The sequence below is a fragment of the Heptranchias perlo genome, chromosome 2, assembly GCF_035084215.1.
Source record: "Heptranchias perlo isolate sHepPer1 chromosome 2, sHepPer1.hap1, whole genome shotgun sequence".
Classification (NCBI taxonomy): Eukaryota; Metazoa; Chordata; class Chondrichthyes; order Hexanchiformes; family Hexanchidae; genus Heptranchias; species Heptranchias perlo.
Genome location: NC_090326.1, coordinates 49571099 through 49596524, shown reverse-complemented (window position 1 = coordinate 49596524; position 25426 = coordinate 49571099). Strand labels below are relative to the sequence as shown.

The window sequence follows — 25426 nt, the reverse complement described above, 5'->3', positions numbered from 1 at the left end:
TCTCTTGTTGGAGATGGTCATTGCCTGGCACTTGTCTGGCACGAATGTTACTTGCCACTTATTAGCCAAAGTCTGGATGTTGTCCAGGTATTGTTGCATGCGGGCACGCACTGCTTCATTATCTGAGGGGTTGCGAATGGAACTGAACACTGTGCAATCATCAGCGAACATTCCCATTTCTGACCTTATGATGGAGGGAAGGTCATTGATGAAGCAGCTGAAGATGGCTGGGCCTAGGACACTGCCCTGAGGAACTCCTGCAGCAATGTCCTGGGGCTGAGATGATTGGCCTCCAAAAATTTGTCACAACCTTGAATATATTCGATGACTCAGCATCCATAGTCCTCTGGGGTAGAGAATTCCGAAGATTCACAACCCTCTGCGTGAAGAAATTCCTCCTCATCTCAGTCTTGAATGGCCGACCCCATATCCTGCGACTATGCCCCCTAGTTCTAGACCTCACCTGGAGTACTGTGTATAGTTTTGGTCTCCTTATCGAAGGAAGGATATACTTGCCTTAGAGGAGGTGCAACAAAGGTTCACTAGATTAATTCCTGGGATGAGAGGGTTGTTCTATGAGGAGGGGTTGAGTAGAATGTGCCTATATTCTCTGATGTTTAGAAGAGTGAGAGATGATCTCATTGAAACATGTAAGATTATGAGGGGGCTTGGCAGGCTAGAGGCTGAGAGGTTGTTTCCCCTGACGAGAGTGTCTAGGACGAGGTGACATTGTCGCAGGATAAGGAATCAGCCATTTAAGACTGAGATGAGGAGGAATTTCTTCACTCAACTTCAACCAACCATCTTCGGCCAGAAGTGTCGAGTAGATGATCCATCTCGGCCTCCTCCCGATATCCCCACCATCTCAGAAGCCAGTCTTCAGCCAATTTGATTCACTCCACGTGATATCAAGAAACGGCTGAGTGCACTGGAAACAACAAAGGCTATGGGCCCCGACAACATCCCGGCTGTAGTGCTGAAGACTTGTGCTCCAAAACTAGCCGCACCTCTAGCCAAACTGTTCCAGTACAGCTACAACACTGGCATCTACCCGACAATGTGGAAAATTGCCCAGGTATGTCATGTCCACAAAAAGCAGGACAAATCCAATCTGGCCAATTACCGCCCCATCAGTCTACTCCCAATCATCAGCAAAGTGATGGAAGGTGTCGTCGACAGTGCTATCAAGCGGCACTTACTCACCAATAACCTGCTCACCGATGATCAGTTTGGGTTCCGTCAGGACCACTCGGTCCAGACCTCATTACAGCCTTGGTCCAAACATGGACAAATAGCTGAATTCCAGAGGTGAGGTGAGAGTGACTGACTTGACATCAAGGCAGCATTTGACCGAGTGTGGCACTAGGAGCCCTAGTAAAATTGAAGTCAATGGGAATCAGGGGGGAAAACTCTCCAGTGGGTGGAGTCATACTAGCACAAAGGAAGATGGTAGTGGTTGTTGGAGGCCAGTCATCTCAGCCCCAGGACATTACTGCAGGAATTCCTCAGGGCAGTGTCCTAGGCCCAACCATCTTCAGCTGCTTCATCAATGACCTTCCCTCCATCATAAGGTCAGAAATGGGGATGTTCGCTGATGATTGCACAGTGTTCAGTTCCATTCGCAACCCCACAGATAATGCTGCATGTGGGCACAGACTGCTTCAAGACCTGGACAACATCCAGGCTTGAGCTGATAAGTGGCAAGTAACATTTGCGCCAGAGAAGTGCCAGGCAATGACCATCTCCAACAAGAGAGAGTCTAACCACGTCCCCTTGACATTCAACGGCATTGCCATCACCGAATCCCCCACCATCAACATCCTGGGGGTCACCATTAACCAGAAACTTAACTGGACCAGCCACATAAAGACTGTGGCTACAAGAGCAGGTCAGAGGCTGGGTATTCTGTGGCGAATGACTCACCTCCTGACTCCCCAAAGTCTTTCCACCATGTACAAGGCACAAGTCAGGAGTGTGATGGAATACTCTCCACTTGCCTGGATGAGTGCAGCTCCAACAATACTCAAGAAGCTTGACACCATCCAGGATAAAGCAGCCCATTTGATTGATTCGCAACCCATCGACCACCCTAGATATTCACTCCCTTCACCACCGGTGCACTGTGGCTGCAGTGTGTACCATCCACAGGATGCACTGCAGCAACTTACCAAGGCTTCTTTGACAGCACCTCCCAAACCCGCGACCTCTACCTCCTAGAAGGACAAGGGCAGCAGGCACATGGGAACAACACCACACATAGCATCCCGACTTGGAAATATATCGCCGTTCCTTCATCGTCGCTGGGTCAAAATCCTGGAACTCCCTACCTGTGGGAGAACCTTCACCAAATGGACTGCAGCGGTTCAAGAAGGTGGCTCACCACCACCTTCTCAAGGATAATTCGGGATGGGCAATAAATGCTGGCCTCGCCACGACGTTCACATCCCATGAACGAATAAAAAAAAAATCAGAGGTTTGTGGATCTTTTGAATTCTCTACCCCAGATGCCTCTGCTGAGTCGTTGAGTATATTCAAGGCTGAGATGGATAGATTTTTGGACTCTAGGGGAATCAAGGGATAAGGGGATCGGGCAGGAAAGTGGAGTTGAGGTTGAAGATCAGATATGATCTGATTGAATGGCGGAGCAGGCTCGAGGGGCCGTACGGCCTTCTCCTGCTCCTACTTCTTATGTTCTTATTAACTCCAAATCCTGAATATTTCTTGATCCGTCTCTAGGCAGATCACACATTCATAAAGGTGAATGATGAGGCAACTGAGAATATCTACAGATAGACTAACTGCGCCAATCTGATTTGATTTTTTCTCTTATTTTGTTTTTGAGAGTATCCCAATAAGAACAACGCTGCTTCGGCTGTTGATTTCTGTTGTGGTGAATCAGCCAATGCTGAATGTGCCAACATCCAAATTTCTGGAATCAAACTAGAAGAGAGAGAGTCTGGCCAGTTTGGAAACACAATACACTTGTGAAAGCAATAAGGACATTCTAATCTAACCGACTCTTGCAGATAGGCTTGTGGATAGACGGTGTGAGGAGGAAAAAATGCAATCTTCTTGGATTAGGATAAACTAACTGGTGCAGATCTTTTTAGAATGAGAAGTCAGACAGCACGAGTCACTGCCTATTTGCAACATCACAACAACATCTTTGTGTGTGTGCTAAGCTTATGTTTTTCCTAGAACCAAGCAAGCTAGGTTTTACTATTACGGTGGGTGAAGAGTGCTTAAATGAAGAATAATAATGCAGAGGGATAATTTTTGGCAGTAACATGAGTCTAGACTGGCCTCAATGGCAAAAACTTAGATTATACTCAAAACCAAAAATACAGGGCTACAAAGTACAGCTGCATCAAGAGATATCATTAAATAAAAATATTGCATTAATGTGGAGATTGACCAGAATTCACTCAACTCACAGAGTTAGATGATTAAATCCAACAGTACGCAAAGTGAAGGCTCGAGCCAGGAGACGTATATGGATAAAATTCACTCCAATTGTTTCTTCAAAATCAGTCAGTTTCTTTAGAACAGGAGACGTATCAATCAGTGGCCTGTCTGTATTTGATTCCTGGAGCTGATATAAGGGGCAGAAAATAATTTCAATTATTTTTTTCATAATCCCACAGAACTGGTAGATCCACATATATTTATAATAAGCAAGTGAGGGAATTCCAGAGCTTAGCACCTAGGCGGCTGAAGGCATGGCTGCTAATGGTGGAGTAGTTACAGAGATGGGACGGGGGAGGGGGGGGGTGCGAGGCCATGGAGGGATTTGTAAACAAGGATGAGAATTTTAAAATCGAGGCGTTGCCGGACCGGGAGCCAATGTAGGTCGGTGAGCACAGGGGTGATGGGTGAACGGGATTTGATGAGTGTCAACTACTGCAAAATAACACAGAACACAATCCATTTAGATACAGTTCAACAAAAAGACAGAGGTTAGGGACCCTCAAAATGTGTACAAAGCTGCTGCTTGAGTTGAACCAGCTAAAGCTGAACAGCGTAATAGCAGAGCACTGTGCTGCTTATCCAGTAAAGGCTACCCTACCTTGATGGCATTGGCTTGCTGGGTTAGCTGGAACTGAGTGGGAAGAATCCCAGCGCGAGTGAGACGTTTTCCCCATCAGGTCCTATTAGTGAGCCAGGCTAGCTAATCAATCATCAGCAGTGCCCTGGAGTATTGTGGACCTGCCAGACACACGTATCCAATTAGCGAGTTTGCCACAAAGGGTTGACTCGGTTCCAATTTTCCATCACCGAGTGTGTCATGTTGGAACCTAGATCGTAAACAGAACCCTCATGTACCCCCGCCCCCTCCCCCCCCCCAAGCATAGTCACTAACTAGTCGTCAGACAACTGTCAAGTAGGAGGTTGAGGTATCGTTAGACAGATAGCAAATAAGCATCACAACTCATCATAAAATGTACCACTGCCTTGCTGCCATCAGCATGGGAATACACTACAACCCACTGAGTGTTGGCTCCATCAGTTGGAGGTACAGAGTTTCAGCAGCAGCTGACTGCTTTTTTTCCAATCCAATCATGGCAGGCACGCAGCTCTGGATACATGAACACGTGTTCTCAAACTCTGCCTCCAAGTGATGTCATTCTAAACGTCAGCTGGAAGACGGACATGTACCTTTGGCATGGTGGAAGGACAGTTGCAGGACGCGTTGTTACATTCCATCCATGTCCAATGCCACGTACCAGGCTTATTTGTTGGCAACTGCTTGATACAGAATATCATGAGGGGCTTTGGCCTACCATGAGGCTGACTCTGCTTCCAGGGTGCTCAGTGACAGGTTGGAATACACTGGAGCCTTCCCTCCTGTCAACCGTTTCCACTTTTTGCCAATTTAATGAGTGTGCAATGGGCAAGAGAAGACAGACTGTTAACGCACAAAGTATATTAGTTTGTTAAAATTATTTTATGTAATTAAAAGGTATTACAAAACAAAGACTGTCTGACTGTGAATTTTAGTCAATAAGGTAAACCAGTATCCACAAGGCAACAGAAATGATCCTTTAACTTTCGGTATTATTCAGAAATACCTGGGTTAGTATTTTACCGCTTTTGGTCCCAATTAGAGCTGATTTTGATGATCTACGGCCATACAGATTAATTAGAAGTAGATGAAAATAAGCCAAGGCTACGTACTGGACCACGATATACTTGTCGCTTAGCTTTGCTTCCGACATATCCCGCTGGTCCACTGAAAGAAATGAGCAGGGCCGATAGCAGCTGAGGCCAAACAATTAAATGCTACATTTCAATGGTTCAATCACTGATGTGGAGATGCCGGTGATGGACTGGGGTTGACAATTGTAAACAATTTTACAACACCAAGTTATAGTCCAGCAATTTTATTTTAAATTCACAAGCTTTCGGAGATTTTCTCCTTCCTGAGGAACATTTGCCTGAGGAAGGAGAAAATCTCCGAAAGCTTGTGAATTTAAAATAAAATTGCTGGACTATAACTTGGTGTTGTAAAATTGTTTACAATTGTCAATCACTGAAACACTGAGAAGACGGCAGCTCCAAATGAGGAAGCCAACCACAGCATGGTGAGCTTAAAAAGTTTGTTTTTAATAAGTTACATATAGGAATATGATTATGTGAAAATACGCCGAATAATTTTTTTTTGCAAAAGGACCACTGATGGGGCTGCTGAGCATGGGTATAACTGGTTGGATCTTGTGCGGCTCATGCTCCACCTATTTCTACCTCAATGATTTTAAATTGCACATTAAACAGGGCCTCCCACCTGAAACACTGGGCACTCCGACCACCCTTCTGAGGACTCTACCCAAGGTGACCGTGGCCAGAGCACTAGCTATTTTCAGGCCACTACTGCCCCGTTTACACCAGGCAGAGGTAGTTAAAATTGGCTCCAAAATCTCCACATATTCCCACATATCAGTCTTTCTTCAGGTTAGCTTCATCAGATAACATGTAATACGTGTACACATTTTAGATATGTACATAAAACAACATCAAGACTAACTTGATAGAGTTCTTTGATTAAGTTACAGAGAGGGTTGATGAGGGTAGTGTGGTTGATGTTGTGTATATGGACTTTCAAAAGACATTTGATAAAACACCACATAATAAACTTGTTAGCAAAATTAAAACCCATGGGATTAAAGGGACAGTGGCAACATGGGTAAAAAATTGGCTAGGGGACAGAAAGCAGAAAGCAGAGAGCAGTGGTGAACGATTATTTTTCAGACTGGAGGGAAGTATACAGTGTTGCTCCCCAGGGGTCGGTGTTAGGACCACTGCTTTTTTTGATATATATTAATGATCTGGACTTGGGTATAGGGGGTATAATTTCAAAGTTTGCAGATGACACGAAACTCGGAAATGTAGTAAACAATGTGGAGGGTAGTAACAGACTTCAGGAGGACATAGACAGACTGGTGAAATGGGCAGACACATGGCAGATGAAATTTGATGCAGAGAAGTGTGAAATGATGCATTTTGGTAGGAAGAATGAGGAGAGGCAATATAAACTAAACAGTGCAATATTAAAGGGGGTGCAGGAACAGAGGGACCTAGGGGTGCACATACACAAATCTTTGAAGGTGGCAGAACAAGTTAAGATGACTATTAAAAAAGCATATGGGATCCTGGGCTTTATTAATAGAGGCATAAAGTACAAAAGCAAGGAAGTTATGCTAAAGCTTTATTAAAACACTGGTTAGGCCTCAGCTGGAGTATTGCGTTTAATTCTGGGCACCACATGTTAGGAAGGATGTCAAGGCCTTAGAAAGGGTGCAGAAGAGATTTACTAGAGTGGTGCCAGGGATGTGGGACTTCAGTTATGTGGAGAGACTGGAGAAGCTGGGGTTGTTCTCCTTAGAACAGAGAAGGTTGGAGGGGAGATTAGACCGAGGTATTCAAGATCATGAACAGTTTTGAGAGTAAATAAGGAGAAACTGTTTCCAGTGGCAATGGGGTTGGTAACCAGAGGACACAGATTTAAGGTGATCGGCAAAAGAGCCAGAGGCGACACGAGGAAACATTTTTTTTCTAATGCAGCGAGTTGTAATGATGTGGAATGCACTGCCTGGAAGGGAGGTGGATGCAGATTCAATAGTGACTTTCAAAAGAGAATTAGATAAATACTTGAAAGGAAAACATTTAAAGGGCTATGGGGAAAGAGCAGGGGAATGGGACTAATTGGTAGCTCTTTCAAAGAGCCAGTACAGGCACGATGGGCCGAATGGCCTCCTCCTGTGCTGTACCTACTATGAATATGTATGCTGCCTTCATTCACAGCTATTGTTATACTTGAATGACATTTACATATTATCTAAGAAAATAAAACATTTTCTGCACCAGCATCAACTTTCGTCACACCGTGACATGCAAAAGGAGTCGGTTATCATCCACGGATTAGCACATTTTACAAATTGCTTTGAAATCCACAAAGCCTTGGTTGTTCAAAATATCCTTCGATAAAAGCAGTGGTACTCAATGCTCACAATTAAAACAACACAATGATCTGAGGGTATGGTTTGGACTTTCACTGTCATTCAGTAGCTTCGCATCCTTACATCAGTTAGATTGAAGTCTTCTCAACTCCCTCTAAATGGACAACATAATCAAAGTCTCCACAAAGCTGTGGTAGCAATCTCCACTGAAAATGGCATGTTAATTTGACAATTTACTAAGTCATTAGTCTTGAACAGTGCTCTGAAGATTACTGCGCCACATTAGGGTGAAGTTCGTTTCAATCTTTCGAATAGTGACATGAAAGGGACAGCATTGTTGAAGGAGATTGCATTTCCAATTGAAGCTTACCCTGGAGAAAATGCAACACTTGCAATAGAGCTTTTAGTAAGCTGAGCAGAGACAAATAAACAGCACATCAACAAACTGTAAACATTTCCCCAAATGGTAGAATTTAATCAGACAGTTAGAGACTCGGTCGGAGAGATCATTCAGAACTATATGATTATGTTCTAAGTTGTTTTGAGTGTGTGGTTGCGGGCAGGCAGGGGAGGTACTTGAAATACGAATTCAAAATACAATATATATTGTACTTTATACTGTAAACAAACCTTATACAGTAACAAAAATCAGCATAAGTATCTTTGCAAATTTTCTATCATCTACAATGCATGGAAAAACAGGTATACTGTTCTGACAATGATTCTCATCAGGACAAACAGTAAAATAAGAGACGAAAAAATCCCTACTTTTAAAGTGGGATTTGAGTCAAGAACCACCGCACAAGAGGTGTACAGTGAAACCTATCTTACCATAATGGCTTCTTTCAAAAATTAAACAGTTAAAAAATTACAATTAACTTTGAAATCTTTTATTACTGTTTCAGTCTAATCGCAATTGATTTTTCTTTATTATTATTTGGACAGCGTCAATAATACTGAAAACTTGTTTGGCGGGGTTACTGAGCCCAGGAGTGTGTGGGAGCTGAATTAACATCTGTAGATATAGCCATTAACCGCAGATGCTTCATTGATCTTGTCATTTGAATGGTGTATGTTAATTTAACTCGGTCACATTGGTCAGCTCAGAAACTCCTCCCAGATGCTGTAATCGAAAATTCATGATCTAAACATAGTCCAAATGGCATGATGTGGTGGGAATAGAATATTAAAAGGGAAAAAAATACAATATAGTTCATTTGGATATTTGATTTTTAAATTAAATGTTGTACTAATAACAACACTCAATCCTTAGTGGCTGTGGCACAGATTTTAACTCCACGCATGGAACAGGCAGGCAGAATGCCTGCCCATTCCTGCCAGCGGGAGGTACGGTGTAGTTTGAGGGATAGGCCTCTTTACCATGCTGCTGGTGAGCCAAATACCCCAAAGGGCATCCTGCTACAGTTCGCCGGCTCTGAGCTTCCTGTGCAACCTGGGCGCAGGGAATGATTCCTGCGCCCGAACAGGTAGGCTGATCCCGCTGGAGTTTATGGGGTAAGAACGAGGGAACCTGATTCGCATGGAGTTGGTGGGCACATGTGCCTCTGTGGGTACACCTCTGGAATCCACTTGCTTTATGTAGCTGGAAAATCTGGTTACCTTTTGGGGGTGGGGGGTGGTGGTAGGAAAGAACTGCCTGGATATCTCCTCCCTGCCCCCACCCACCAATTACCACCATCTAGAGGCCATTATGCCTCATCTCACTTGGCGTACTGGCCTCCAGTCCAACGCCGAATCTTGTCTGAGTCAGAAAAGTGGGAGGTCCTGGCATAAAGAGTATCCATCCCCAGTGCCACCCCTTGGCAGAGCTTCAACCCTAACTAGATTGGCCGGAAAATCTCAGAAAAGGCAGAGATGCAGTGCAACCGGGTCTGTGCTATTTTCTGTTGGGTTCCACTGGACTCCTGCTGGATTTATAGCAGGAATCTGGCGTAATTTATTTTAAAATGCATGGCACTGACAGAAGTAACATCTAGAAACAAGGTTTTTATTCCGGAAAAATGAGAATTCACTGCCAAAAAAGGAACAGATGTAAAAAAAAATCCTCATAAGAAACAAAAATAATCAAGAGCCCCATTGTTCCAATCTTCCCACCTATGTAATAATGTTGTAGATTCCACTCTTAAGCCAATACGATGCTTCGCACAATCAGTGACCACAGGATGTACTTTAAAAAAATTATGACTGTTTTTCCTTTTTTTTTAAGATTGCACAGCGTCAGTCTTTTGTTGTCTGGGAATCTAAAAGCCCCATTAGTTCAAAAGCCCCTTTTTGGCCGTAACCCACAGAAAGTTCTCCTTTGTAGCCCAAGAGGACGGTACCTTTCAATATGTTAGCGTACTGTCCAACTGCAACAACAGCTAGTGCTTTGCAAAAAGAAGTCAGACTGCAATGTATTTCTTTGTTGCTGCACAGCGCCACTCAGTGGCTCGAGGTCAGTATTACAATGTGGAGATCTTTTGTTTCAGCTGCTGACAGGACTATCAGGTGCTACAGCAGTTAATACAGTCTCCAAAAGAAAGATTCTGCGTATGTCAAAAATAGAGCAAAAAAAAGAGATTTAGAAAGCAAAAGAAAGGGGAAAAGAAAATGTAATTGTAAAAAAGACTGAGGAGAAAACCAGAAGAAACAAAGAAATTTAATAGAAAATGTAAATGTACAAAATAGAAGGAAATAAAACAAATTAAAACAAATGTCAGTACTTCTCTTCTAAAAATGTGAACCAGAAACGTTCAGATCAGGATTAGTAGCTTTCACTGTACACTGGCCCTGGACTGACAATATATATATAAAAACACAAAAATCACCGCCCCCTCCCCAGCTCTTGTTCAGGAGTCAACCATTTGTGTGTTCTGTGGAGATTAATTCAAATTTACAGAACAAATGAAATGCAAGTCATGCACAAAACTATGCATCAGAATTTACTACAAATATAGGTTAGTGGCAAGATATAAACGGGTTAAACATCTAGCCCAATATGCAGCCTGCAAAGTAAAGAATGATAGGAAATGGCTCATACTTGCAAAGGATGAAGTGGATAATTAAGCCACACTTCTCGCAGATCCTGTGAGAGACAGACAAGGTTTGTCAGTATTCTGGGGATTGATTACAAAAAGTTACATTACTAAATAAACACACGAAATACAGGAGGTTACACCACCAATTTTAATGGTGAAAATTCAATAGTGCTAGCAAAAAAAGGCTTAATGAAATGTGAAATAAAACCAGAACCAATTAACCTACTGTATGTTTATCAGGGAAGTCAATATGCCAGTTAAAAATTATTCTAAAGGAGAAGGCATCCAAATTGTGGTTCAATAGAATGATTCCAGGGATGAGGGACTTAAATTACATGGATTGACTGGAGAAGCTGGGGTTGTTCTGCTTGGAACAGAGAAGGTTGAGAGGAGATTTGATAGAGGTATTCAAAAATCACGAAGGGTCTAGACAGAGTAGATAAAGGGGAACTGTTCCCATTGGCGGAAAGGTCAAAAATCAGAGGACATAGATTTAAGGTGATTGGCAAAAGAACCAAAAGTGATATGAGGATAAACTTTTTTACACAGCGAGTGGTTAGGATCTGGAATGCACTGCCCGAGGGGATGGTGGAGGCAGATTCAATCATGGCCTTCAAAAGGGAACTGGATAAGTGCTTGAAAGGAAAAAAATTGCAGGGCTACAGGGATAGGGTGATGAACCGGACTCTTTTACCCTCAGTCTGGTTCAGCAAACACTGAGTCGAATACACATTTAAAGTTCAACACAACTTTATTAGCAGGACTTAGTCTGCAGCTTCGATTCAGACTCCTGAGGGAGTCTGGTCGATTCTGACAGAGTAAGAAGTAAGAACAAAGACTACAGAAATTCACTCATTTATACAGATCAATAGGGGTTGGAACATTGTTAACACGAGGGTCAACACCAATCATAAGCCGGGCATAGGTTGGCCATGAGGGGTTACCTGATTGCATGCCAATCACAGATATTAAACTTGGCTGATCACGCCGCAGTGACAGACATAGATGGATGTCTCCTCATCTCCCAGCTTGGAATGTTTCTCCTGTCCATCCCACATCCTTATCTATTAACTTGGGATGTTTATGGCTTCGCTCAGCTTATTATTTCTATTGATCAACCAGCTGTACAGAGACCCCCACACCAGACTCCCTAACCGATGAGCATAAGCAGACCTCTACATCTGACAAGCTACTCACACCACTATTAGCCTTGAAGGGGCCCATTGTTTCAACCTTAGCAGGCAGGTTTCTAATTAACCCTTTCTTGATCACATTACTATGTCCTCTACTTTGCCACTTAGGCATTTTACTATTTTACTGAAAACTGACTATATAGGCATTTTCATTAAAGGGGCACTACGTAGGCAGTCTCAAGGGCACGGGAGTGGGACTAGCTGGATTGCTCTTGCATAGAGCTGGCACAGGATCAATGGGCCGAACGGCCTCCTTCCGTGCTGTAGCTTTTCTATGATTCTAACGAAAACTAACTGCAACTTACTCAATGCTTTAACCATGTTCAGAGGTTCTTTATATAAAATGTAGGTAATGTATGGATTAAGTGTAACATACTTTATTGTTCTTGCAACAAGTTCTTACTGTAAATTTGTTGCACGGCCTGAAAACGATCATGAAGGAAGATTTTTTTGTCCCATCTGAGACCTGACTCTGGTCAACACACCTCCTAGGGAGCTTAGCAAGTGAACATCTGCACCATCAGAGGGACCACAACGTGAATTTACTCACTTTGACTGAGACAACCGTCAAATAAAACGGTATATTGGTTGAAAAATAGGTTCTTTTACAATTGACACAATAGTGGGAGAGAAAAGTAGTAGGACGAAAGAAGCAAAGATTAAGTAACACTTGTTTGGTATGACTGAGGGAACCACACACAGTTGCAAGCCAAATCTCTTAAAATAGCCAAGCATCCTAGTTGGACAGATAAACTGCCCTAGGTACATGGAGTGCAATGCATAAACAAAGACAAATAACTGGTTTGCCAACATTTTTTATCGTTGTACTCCAATAAATAAAAAAGACCTTCCTTTTATTCCGTGTTATTACGTCCTCAGATAAATCCCACGTTGCTTTATAGCCAATGGATAAACAAGAAACAAAAATATCAAACATCTACTCCTGCTATGTCTATAAAAATAAAATTGCTGGACTATAACTTGGTGTTGTAAAATTGTTTACAATTGTCAACCCCAGTCCATCACCGGCATCTCCACATTATGTCTATAAAAAGTAAGCACGCTGATTAAATACAAAATTACACAGGAAGAACTCTGACTAAAAAACAAAATTAAAGATGAAAAGCTCAATCAACCAAAAAGTAGCCATTTGAGTTGAACTGTGCTGAGACAGGGGCTAGGTTAAACAGACTGAACAGAGCATCACACTAGATGCTCCATGAGTTCAGCTGACATTTACATAAGCCCTTTCTACAACTGGATTAGTGTATTCCAGAGAAAGCCTCTTCCAACTAATGCATTAGATATCTCTTTTACCTCATCCCCGATTTGTCAGCCGAATGTAAGGGATTAAAAGCGAGGCCCATTTGCAAAAGCGCTGGATGGTTGGTAATCACCAATTACAGAGATTGTACTGCTTTAAAACACAGTTTACCTGTTGGTTGAATCAACTGGCATGAAGCAAAGTTATTTTGAAGCAAAATTTTGTTATGAAAGGTAATGAACCAGCCACAAAGTAATCATAAGAACCTAAGAAATAGGAGCAGGATTAGGCCATAAGGCCCCTCAAGCCTGTTCCGCCATTCAATCAGATCATGGCTGATCTTTAACTTCAGCTCCGCTTTCCTGCCGGTCCCCAGATCTCGATTCCCCTAAAGCTCAAAAATCTATTTATCTCAGCCTTGAATATTCTCAATGACTCAGTATCCACAGCCTTCTGTGGTAGAGAACTCCAAAGATTCACAACCCTCTGAGTGAAGAAATTCCTCCTCATCTCAGTCTTAAATGGCCAGCCCCTTATCCTGCGACTACGCCCCCTAGTTCTAGGCCCTCCAGCCAGGGGGAACAACCCTCTCAACATCTACCCTGTCAAGCCCCCTCAGAATCTTATATGTTTCAATGAGATCACCTCTCATTCTTCTAAACTCCAGAGAGTATAGGCCCATTCCACTCAACCCCTCCTCATAGGACAACCCTCTCATCCCAGGAATTAATCTAGTGAACCTCCATTGCACCACCTCCAAGGCAAGTGTATCCTTCTTTAGATAAGGAGACCAAAACTGTACGCAGTACTCCAGGTGAGGTCTCACCAAAGCCCTGTACAACTGTAGTAAGACTTCCTTACTCTTGTACTCCAACCCCCTTGCAATAAAGGTCAACATGCCATTTACTTTCCTAATTGCCTGCTGTACCTGCATACTAACGTTTTGTGTTTCGTGTACCAGGACACCCAAGTCTCTCTGGACACCAACATTTAATAGTTTCTCACCATTTAAAAAATATCCTGTTTTTCGATTCTTCCTACCAAAGTGAATAACCTCACATTTCCCCACATTATACTCCATCTGCCACTTCTTGCCCACTCACTCTTTGTGTCCTCCTCTTAATCATTAATTTTCTGTTGAAAAAAGCTCCAAAAATAAAAATGTCTGTGCCAACTAAATCGTATGCAATACACTACAATTTTGCACAAATATTCTAGGAAAATAGGCTATAAAAAGAAAGTGAATACAGCTTGGATAAGGGCATTACATATATTACCATGCCATCGAACAGCAGTCGACCAAACAAGTGCTTGCCTTCTTCGAGACCACCCTCGAGGTAGACTGCACCTGCAAAATAAATATCCATGTCAAACACAAAAAAGAACACCCAACTAACTGTAAATCCCAAAGGGCAGATAGTCATATATGCTTACAAACTGATTAAATACTACAAAATTATTATAGGCCATAAATAATTAACATATATAAAAGGGTAAGAGGTTGCGTCTAATTTGAGTCAATCTTTTCCTTTGACAAATTCACAAATTTATTTATTTATGATGTGAAAAAAATATTCACAAGACAACATATAGTAGTAAGCTAGACTATACTGAACAGGGTTCGCTTAAGGTCTATTCCAAGCAGTTTAATCACCTGTCAAAAATTGTTTCCTAAAATTTAGCTGAGTCTGCATTTACTGCATTAGCTGGCAGTCTGCACTGTATGTTAACTAAGTACTTATTAGTTATTTAAGTTATTTTCAGCTTTTTATTTTTACAAACGTAGGACTGGTGTCAGGAAGTTCTTCACGCAAAAAGTAATCAGCTTACTGCAAGTGGGTGCTGAAATACAATTTCAGTTTCCCACCTCATGAGGGAGGAGGACAGCTTATCCACCAAGCCCTCTGATTTTGGCAAGAGTTCATTATACATCAAATTATTCAATGTATAAAATTTCTGAACCATAGACAATGTAGGCTGCTTTGAATATAAATACTAGATTTCATAGAATACTAAAACACATCAATAATGCTTATTGTGCACTTTAATTGTGTGAAGATTTGTTCGCCCATCTTTAAACAAACCTCCATGCCAACCCCACATTATTAAACCCATCCTAAATAATCACCTTAGGAGAAAACACCCTGCTTGCAACTGGAGATAAAAATGGTGGGGAGAAGTATTAAAAAGGTAAGAGGTCGCACTGATGGTCACCATAGAGGATCACAAGATAAATATGGATGAGAAAGGCCACTTGGCCCATACATCTACAAAAAAGCTACAGTCCTCCTTTTCATGACATCCAACTCTCTCAAGTGATTCCGAGGTTTTTGCCTCCATTACTCTACCTAGAAATACACTGCAAGTGTTGATTACTCTGCATTAAGAACTTGGACACCAGTCCTAAATTTGTCCGACACCAGTTTAAGCATATGCTCATTTGTCCTGTTTTCAAAGTTTACATTGAAGTAGTGTTCCAGATTCACCTTTTCTACACTGTTTACTATCATACATACTTTTATGAAGCTTCCTTTCAGTAAGGATGCATCAAAATGCGACCAACAATTGAGAACGCTTAGAGAATGACATTTCACTTCCAGGTTCCTGTACAGACCATAATGCTTGCAAATGAAAGCGATCTTTCTGCTTACGCTTAGAAAGGATGAAGGGACACATCAGGCAAAGGGGTCAGAAGCTACCCCTTTGACCTTCTCATCGTGAAACAGCAGGAGACAGGGAATGTCCTGAGGTCTGATGCTGTGCAGAATGGCTTCAATCAACTGCACAGACATTAGTCTTGCATTGCACAATGAAGGTCAGCACAGTTCACCAAACAGGGTGGCACTCTCTGATTATGCCAGCTCACCCAGGGATGTCACTAATCAAATCTCCCTGAAGTCTTCTGACAGTTAGGATAGCAAAATTATTGGAGCAGCCTCTTGAGCTACTTTAGCTGATGAGCAGTTTATCCCAAAGCCCAATTCTATGGAGGATGTTTCTCACAGGCTTTGACTTTAAACCGTGTTTTGACTTCTTACACAAAGATCATCAGTAGTGAAGATGACCACTAATTTTTATTTTTTTCTAATTAAAATACAAATATTGTTTTTACTTACTTAAAAAATTGAAAACCAATCTTGTCCCCTCCAACTTTTCCTCCCCTGAAGACATTGACTTTGTGCTGGGGTACAGTTCCACACAGAGTTGCCCTCTGGCAACACTCCCCCACACCCCACCAAGTGGCCATTATTGTGTAAGCAAGTTGGCAAGCTGTTCGACCATGGTGTGCATGGTGGCCAAGCCCAATCCACTCCTCTGACCACACCTATGTCCACACATATGCAATTTCAGTTGGAGTTACTGGATAGCAATCAGGAACAGGACTCCTATCCAAGTTTCCATTTTTCTGTGGAGGCAGTGCTGCAAGATGATCCTACCTTCTTCACTTCATTTTCTGAATTACTGTGACAAACTTGCTATACTTTATCCTTGGGGTGCTCAAATCCTTAATATGTATATCCATAGAAGGTTGCGTAACATGTGGCAGGTATGTTATTTACATATGCTCCTGAACCTACATAATCTATCTAGCTATCTATATATTAAATTTTTTTTACGTGGGGTACGTATTTCATTGTAAACTCATTACAAGTGCGTGCCATACCTGTTACAGTAGCTGTGATAGGTATTTTCAATATTAAAGGTGTCACACTATGTGACACACAATAGTAGCTGTTTTATATTAAGGGTGCATTACCATGTGACCAGATTCCCAAATTCGCTCAAAGTGCTTTCTGAAAAGTTTTTCACTGTCATTTTTCCCTCAGTAATTGAAATTTCTATATTTCCCAACTTTAAACAAAGTAAAAATGCTTTAAAAATGACCTATTTCATAGTAACATGATTAAACTTGAGCAGAGCGCGGGGATTAGCAATAAAAGGAGCGAGAGAGGAGACAGAGAGCGGAGCACGGGATAAGTGATAAAAGGAGGAGCAAGTGAGGAGAGAGAGAGCAGAGCGTGCGATCAGCGATAAAAGGAGGAGAGAGAGCAGAGCACGCGATCGGTGATAAAAGGAGCGAGAGAGCAGAGCACGCGATCGGTGATAAAAAGGAGCGAGAGAGAGCAGAGCACGCGATCGGTGATAAAAGGAGCGAGAGAGAGCAGAGCACGCGATCGGTGATAAAAGGAGGAGAGAGAGCAGAGCACGCGATCGGTGATAAAAGGAGGAGAAAGGAGAAAGACAGTGGTGCGCACGATCGGCGATAAAAGGAGGAGCAAGAGAGGAGACAGAGAGCGGAGCACGGGATAAGTGATAAAAGGAGGAGCGAGAGAGGAGACAGAGGGCAGAGCGTGCAATTGGCGATAAAAGGAGCGAGTGAGGAGAGAGCAGAGCGTGCGATCAGTGATAAAAGGAGGAGAGAGAGCAGAGCACGCGATCGGTGATAAAAGGAGCGAAAGAGGAGAAAGACAGTGGTGCGCACGATCGGCGATAAAAGGAGGAGCAAGAGAGGAGAGAGAGAGCAGAGCGCGGAGAAAAAACACCTAGAGGGACGTCAGCACAAGGGAAGGAGCTGATTGGTGAGTAGCTGGTGAGTGTTTTATTAAGTCTTAAGTTTATTTCTGGTAAGTTTAGTTAGTAGCTAATAAATAAAGAGGTATGGTAGGGCACCTCAGTCCCATCGAATGCACATCCTGTGCCATGTGGGAACTCCAGGACCCTTCCAGTGTCCTGGACGGTCACACATGCAGCAAGTATTGTCAGCTGGAGGAGCTCGAGCTCTGGGTTTCAGAGCTTGAGCAACAGCTGGCGTCACTGCAGTGCATCCGCGAGGCTGAGAGCTACGTGGATAGCACGTTTCAGAAGGTGGCCGCCCCGCTGCTTAAGAGAGTGCAGGCAGAGAGGGACTGGGTGACCACCAGACAGACAAGGAGGACCAGGCAGGCAATGCAGGAATCCCCCGAGTGCATCTCACTCTCTGACCGGTAATACTGGTGAGGGCGACGGCTCCTCTGGGGAGTACAGTCAGAGCCAAGTCCACGGCACCATGGGTGGTTCAGCTGGAGGGGGTGGGGGGTGGGGGGGTGGGGGAGAAAGAGAGGAGAAAGATCAGAGACCAATACCGATAGGGGAGTCTATAATTATGGGTATCAGACAGGCGTTTCTGCTGCCGTAGACGTGATTCCAGGATGGTATTTTGCCTCCCTGGTGCCAGGGTCAAGGACGTCACTGAGCGGTTGCAGAACATTCTGAAGGGGGAGGGTGAACAGCCAGAGGTCGTGGTCCACATCGGTACCAATGACATAGGGAGAAAGAGGGATGAGGTCCTGCAGGCAGATATTAGGGAGCTAGGAAAGAGATTAAGAAGCAGGACCTCAAAGATGGTAATCTCCAGATTACTCCCGGTGCCACGCGCCAGTGAGTATAGAAATAGGAAGATAGAGCAGATGAACGCGTGGCTGGAGAGATGGTGCAGGAGGGAGGGCTGAGGGAGGTGGGACCTGTACAGGCCGGAAGGGTTGCATCTCAACAGAGCTGGGACCAATGTCCTTGCGGGGAGGTTCACTAGAGCTGCGTGGGGGGGGATTTAAACTAATTTGGCAGGGGGGTGGGCACCAGGATGTAGTATTGGAAAGGAGAAACAAGATGCACAAAGGATTTGGAGAGACAGATAGCACTAGAGTAAGAAATAGTACAGTATTAGGTGGGATCAGACTAAGAGACAATACAAGAAGGTCTAAGATAGGTTTAGAGTGCATGTGTGTAAACACACGAAGTGTAGTAAACAAGGTTGGTGAGCTGCAGGCACAAATGACCACATGGGAATATGATGTTGTGGCGATAATGGAGACCTGGCTCAAAAAAAGGTAGGATTGGGTACTAAATATTCCTGGATACAAGGTGTTCAGGACAGATAGGGAAGGAAAAAAAGGAGATGGGGGGGGGGGGGGGGGGCGGTGGCAGTATTGATTAAGGAGAATATTGCAGTGCTGGAGAGAGAGGATGTCCTGGAGGGGTCAAGGACAGAATCTATTTGGTTAGAGTTAAGAAACAATAGAGGCACCATTACACTACTGGGTGTATTCTATAGGCCACCAACTAGTGGGAAGGATATAGAGGAACAAATTTGCAGGGCAATTACAGAGAGGTGCAAGAACCATAGAGTAGAGATAATGGGGACTTCAACTATCCTAATATAGACTGGGATAGTAATAGTGTAAAGGGCAGAGAAGGGGAAGAATTTCTGAAGTGTGTTCAGGAAAACCTTCTTGATCAGTATGTTTCCAGCCCAACAAGGAAGGAGGCATTGCTGGATCTAGTTCTGGGGAATGAAGTGGGTCAAGTGGAACAAGTGTCAGTGGGAGAACATTTAGGGACAGTGATCATAGTATCATAAGGTTTAGATTAGCTATGGAAAAGGACAAGGAGCAATATAGAGTAAAAATACTTAATTGGAGGAGGGCCAATTTCAGTGGGTTGAGAACAGATCTGGCCCAGGTAAATTGGAATCAAAGATTGGCAGGTAAAACTATAACCAAACAATGGGTGGCCTTTAAAGAGGACATGGTTCGGGTACAGTCCAGGTACATTCCAATGAGGGGGAAAGGTAGGGCAACCAAAGTCAGAGCTCCCTGGATGATGAAAGAGATAGAGATTAAAATGAAGCAGAAAATGGGGGCATATGACAAATGTCAGGTTGATAATACAAGTGAGAACCAGATTGAATAAAGTAAATTTAGCGGAGAAGCGAAAAAGGAAATGAGGGGCAAAGAGAAAGTATGAGAATAGACTGGCAACTAACAAAAAAGGGAATCCAAAAATCTTCCATAGGCATTAAAATAGTAAACGGGTAGTAAGAGGGGTGGGGCCGATTAGGGACCAAAAAGGAGACCTACTCATGGAGGCAGAGGGCATAGCGGAGGTACTAAATTAGTACTTTGCATCTGTCTTTACCAAGGAAGATGATGATGCCAAAGTCACAGTAAAAGGAGGTAGTTGAGATACTGGATGGGCTAAGAATTGATAAAGGGGTGGTACTAGAAAGGCTGGCTGTACTTAAAGTAGATAAGTCACCAGATCAGGATGGGATGCATCCTAGGTTGCCGAGGGAAGTAAGGGTGGAAATTGCAGAGGTGCTGACCATAATCTTCCAATCCTCCTTAGATGTGGGGGTGGTGCCAGAAGCCTGGAGAATTGCAAATGTTACAACCTTGTTCAAAAAAGGGTGCAAGGATAAACCCAGCATCTACAGGCCATCAGTTTAACCTTGGTGGTGGGGAAGCTTTTAGAAACGATAATCTGGGACAAAATTAACAGTCACTTGGACAAGTGTGGATTAATTAAAGAAAGCCAGCACGGATTTGTTAAAGGCAAAATGTGTTTAAATAACTTGATTGAGTTTTTTGATGAGGTAACAGAGAGGGTTGATGAGGGCAATGCGGTTAGTGTGGTGTCTATGGACTTCAAAAGGTGTTTGATAAAGTGTCACATAATAGGCTTGTCAGCAAAGTTGAAGCGCAAGGAATAAAAGGGGTAGCGGCAGCATTGATACAAAATTGGCGAAGAGGCAGGAAACAGAGAGTAATGGTCTCCTTAACTAAGGAAGGATATACTTGCCTTAGAGGTGGTGCAACAAAGGTTCACTAGATTAATTCCTGGGATGAGAGGGTTGTCCTATGAAGAAAAGTTGAGTAGAATGGGCCTATACTCTCTGGAGTTTAGAAGAACGAGAGGTGATCTCATTGAAACATAAAAGATTATGGGGGCGCTTGACAGGGTAGATGCTGAGAGATTGTTTCCCCTGACTAGAGAGTCTAGAACTAGGGTACATAATGGCAGGATACGGGGTCGGCCATTTAAGATTGAGATGAGGAGACATTTCTTCACTCAGAGGGTTGTGAATCTTTGGAGTTCTCCACCCCAGAGGGCTGTGGATGCTGAGTCATTGAGTGTATTCAAGGCTGAGATAGATAGATTTTTGGATTCCAGGGGAATCAAGGGATATGGAGTTGAGGTCGAAGATCAACCATGATCTGATTGAATGGCAGTGCAGGCATGAGGGGCCTACTCCTGCTCCCATTTCTTACGTTCTTATGTGGTGAATGGTTATTTTTTGGATTGGAGGGAGGTGTACAGTGGTGTTCCCCAGGGGTCGGTACTAGGATCACTGCTTTTTTTGATATATATTAATGACTTGGACTTGCGTTTACAGGGCACAATTTCAAAATTTGCAGGTGACACAAAACTTGGAAGTGTAGTGAACAGCGAGAAGGAAAGTGATAGACTTCAAGAGGACTTAGACGGGCTGTTAGAATGGGCGGACACGTGGCAGATGAAATTTAACACAGAGAAGTGCAAGGTACATTTTGGTAGGAAGAATGAGGAAAGGCAATATAAACTGAAGTATACAATTCTAAAGGGGGTGCAGGAACAGAGACCTGGGGGTATATGTGCACAGGTCGTTGAAGGTGGCAGGGCAGGTTGAGAAAGCGGTTAAAAAAGCATACGGGATCCTGAGCTTTATAAATAGAGGCATAGAATACAAAAGAAAGGAGTTTATGATGAATCTTTATAAAACACTGGTTCGGCCACAACTGGAGTATTGTGTCCAGTTCTGGGCACTGCACTTTAGGAAAGATGTGAAGACCTTAGAGAGGGTGCAGAAAAGATTTACTAGAATGGTTCGAGAGATGAAGGACTTCAGTTACATGGATAGACTGGAGAAGCTGAGGTTGTTCTCCTTAGGGCAGAGAAGGTTGAGAGGAGATTTGATAGAAGTGTACAAAATCATGAGGGGTCTAGACAGAGTAGATAGAGAGAAACTGTTCCATTGGCAGAAGGGTCGAGAACCAAAGGACACAAATCTAAGATGATTGGCAAAAGAATCAAAGGCGAGATGAGAAAAAACATTTTTACGCAGCGAGTGATTATGATCTGGAATGCACTGCCTAAAAGGGTGGTGGAGGCATATTCTATTGTGGCTTTCAAAAGGGAATTGGGTAAGTACTTGAAGGGAAAAAAATTGCAGGGCTATGGGGAAAGGCCAGGGGAGTGGGACTAACTGGATTGCTCTTTCAGAGAGTCGGCATGGGCACGACGGGCCAAATGGCCTCTATCTGTGCTGTAATCATTCTATGAAACTTTTTCACTGAATTGTCTTTTGTGCATTTTAATGCTTTCATTGAAGTTTTTAGTTAAAAGCCTCAGTCTCTCCCAAAAGCCTGGGCTTGGACTTGATATTTTTGCTCAGATGTGTAACTCTGAGCTGAATTTGGATTGTGTAGTCTGAGCACCTAATTTCCCAGGATGCATAAGTATGGGTGAGCTGTATTGATGGGGATCTTTCTTGTGTGTGTGTGTGTGTGTGTGTGTGTGCGCGCTCTACTGATTTCACACTTGTAGCTTTACCTTTCTGTTCTATAAACTTCAGAAAGTGCATTAAGCTCAGAGACAGTGTTTTCCCCAGTGCAATTAAGTTGATTTTACAAAAATAATTTGTTCAAATTGTTTATTTTTGAAGCAACCTCTAATTACCTCAACTGATTATTAGTGATAATGTTGACAGAAAGTATAAAGTGTCTACCTGCTAACAGCAGTTGAGACGCAGATATACACAGTGCCTTTAATTTAAAAAAAACAAACAAGTTGAATTTTGAAAGCTCCAATTGCCACCTGTATTTTGTTGCTAGCAATTCTCACTCTCCTGTACTGCTAAATACTAGATATCTACCCTCCAATTGGTGCATCTTGCAGACTTCATGTTGTCACACTTTTGCGCCAACATTTTCCATTATAAATTCTTTACTGTCTTATAATGGAAGCTGTCCAGGCAAACTTGTCACTCTTGTGATTAAACCCTCCCACCAATGTTGGCACAATACTGCCTCAGTTTTGTGTCTCCCAGGCTGGGAAATTCCTTGGAGCTCCTTTTCGCTACACCAGCATTGCTTCGCAAATTTCCTGAAGTTTAAATTTAAATCAAACAATTATTATTTAACAGTAAGGACAGAATGTATGAGCTTAAAATGGGGATTGAATTATGTCTGTGCACGCTGGTCCAATTATCTACATTGCTTCAAGACGACACATTATCTTGACTCCCTGTGTACAGCACTATAGGAGGTCAATTAGTATACGTTAATCATTGTAGCCAGATTGTAAAAATCAGCTATTTGCTCATAAACCCAAAACAGTTATTGTATCATCGTCAATGATAATGAGTTGCAGCAGTACTGCAAACCACAGCAGTTTCATAGGTAGCAGAATACATATTTATGCCTAGACACTTCTCTAGAGGAGAGGCCTTTATTGCATACATTTAACATGCCAAACAACACATGAAACACTCACCATTTGATTTATTTTGATCAGGATCATTAATGATTTTATTTCAGATTTCCTGCATCTGCAGTATTTTGCTTTTCGTTAATGATGATTTATCTTCTGTATGCTAATATATCATACCTGTGATTACTTACAGTTTAAAACCCAACTTGACTAATGCCAAAATTTAGTTTAACTCCAAAATAATCATTCTGCATGAAGTACTCGAATTTGCAGAATTATGACCACAGAATAATGCCACTAACTATCTTTACTGGAAAAGTGATTCATGAGAGTAAAATCGGGAATGTGATAAATAATATTTTTTCACAGCCAATCAGTTTTCCTGCATGTTTCTGATTACCGTAGACTTTTAAGGGTAGTTTTTCGAAAGTCCTTGCTCATGGCAAGGGCCCAGGCCCACCATGAGTGCTGATTGGAAAATTGCGAGTACACTACCTGTGATTTTCTGACCCACACTAAACTAAGTAAAGCCTTTTAGTGATCATCTGAAATAAATAAGCCAGACTGCAGCATCAGATCTCAGAATTCTGCTTTCTCTGGAAATAAATCAACAACACAGCTATCCCTAAGTGGTGACTGTGTGGACTGATTCCTTCACAGTATCCTACCTATTCTAGCCTGAATACATTGATCTTCTGAACCGTAACCTTCGCTGGATCACACGTTTCAAATTACCTATTAGGGCTTCAAAACAATTAGCCATAGCGTGACGTAGGTCAGATTCTCTGCAGAGGTCTGGTCCATGGGCATACAGCATGAATCGGTCCAATTCTAGCTTCTGTAGGAAGAAACAAAAATCAACATTGATATATATTCTGAAAGCACACCTATTAAAGGGTAGTATAGTGTTTATGGTACTAGACTAGCAACTCAAGAGGTCATGAGTTCAAATCCCGCCATGGCAAGTTGTTGAAACTGAATTCAATAAATTTGGTAATTTGAGGATTGGCACGAAAAATGACCATGTAAACTGTTCGATTGTTGGAAAAATCCTACTAGTTCACTAATGTGCTTCAGGGAAGGGAACTTGACAGCCCTACCCATTCTGGCCTACATATGACTCCAGTTCCATACAACGTGGTTGACTCTTAATGCACTCTGAAGTGAAATGGCAGTTGTGGGGAAAAGGACTGTGCACCAATAAAATGGACCTCCTATAATTCATAGTACTGACCTTGGCCAGCATAGCAAGGTGCTGGTTCTGAACAATTGCAGTGCGGTAGGTAGCTAACCCACCTTCCTCCAGATTTGGAAACAGAAAGTACAAGTGCACACTGAAAGCAGAAAGAAGCAAAGTCAACAGGGTGAAATTAGATGTTTAATGAAACAGTAATGCTTCATAAAGCTATATGTATCATGTGATGGCATTTTCTTTAAAAAACTTTATGTTGTGCACAATTTGACAAAGTTATAATTCTTCCAATTACTACACAGTTAATTGAAATCTCTAATGCACACTCAAACATTTCTCCTACATGATATAGATAATTTTTAAATACCTGTATCCCTGAATTGTGAGTATTTCTCATTAGATTGGAGAAAATGTATATTAAAAAGCACAAATACCAACACCAACTATTTTAAATAATAGTATCTTCTTCCCCTTGTCTCCCAACATCCCACATTGAACCTGGCTTGGGAGCCAACGTGATTTTGAAACTCATTGCTAAGTCATGCATAATGATATTTGGTTTGACTTACTCTTCTTTTCTGTGGAAGGTGCCCAGTCTCCACGTTGCACCTCCCTATAACATTGTGGCTGAGATTGGCTATCCTTAGGGCAGGATCATAGGTATATGATCTAACGTATCATTCCATGGCAATGTTTGCTAAGGTTCTGACACTCTGTGCAACATACATTCATTAAAAATACATACCTTAATGAAAAATTAACACTACAAATTAAGACTAAACATATGAACATCAAATTCCCACCTTGTTAAAAATTCAACCACTGCGTCTCCCAAGAACTCCAGTCGTTCATTGTGGTTAATCCTTCATAAAGAAAGAAAATGTTTGCATTTAAAAAGAAAACGCATCAATCCTAATCCCAGTTGCATTTTATTGGAATACCCAGATAGGCTGAAGAAATGGTTGCTGTTACTATTGTTGAGGGTTATCAAGCTCATT

General features: G+C 42.5%; 1 protein-coding gene across 2 annotated transcripts in view; it reads right to left on the bottom strand.

Annotated features, from left to right (window-relative positions):
- drosha (drosha ribonuclease III) overlaps positions 1–25426 on the bottom strand; it is a 190271-nt gene that overhangs the window by 56983 nt on the left and 107862 nt on the right. For both annotated transcript variants that reach the window (XR_010966622.1, XM_068001877.1), the window contains exons 20-25: positions 25232–25291; positions 24471–24570; positions 23972–24074; positions 14227–14297; positions 10495–10539; positions 3435–3592 (exon numbers count right to left, since the gene is read on the bottom strand). Coding sequence is in view for 1 of the 2 variants with exons in the window: in XM_068001877.1 (XP_067857978.1) it covers positions 3435–3592; positions 10495–10539; positions 14227–14297; positions 23972–24074; positions 24471–24570; positions 25232–25291 (537 nt within the window). In the remaining variant the exon portion in view is untranslated. The remainder of the gene's footprint in view (positions 1–3434; positions 3593–10494; positions 10540–14226; positions 14298–23971; positions 24075–24470; positions 24571–25231; positions 25292–25426) is intronic.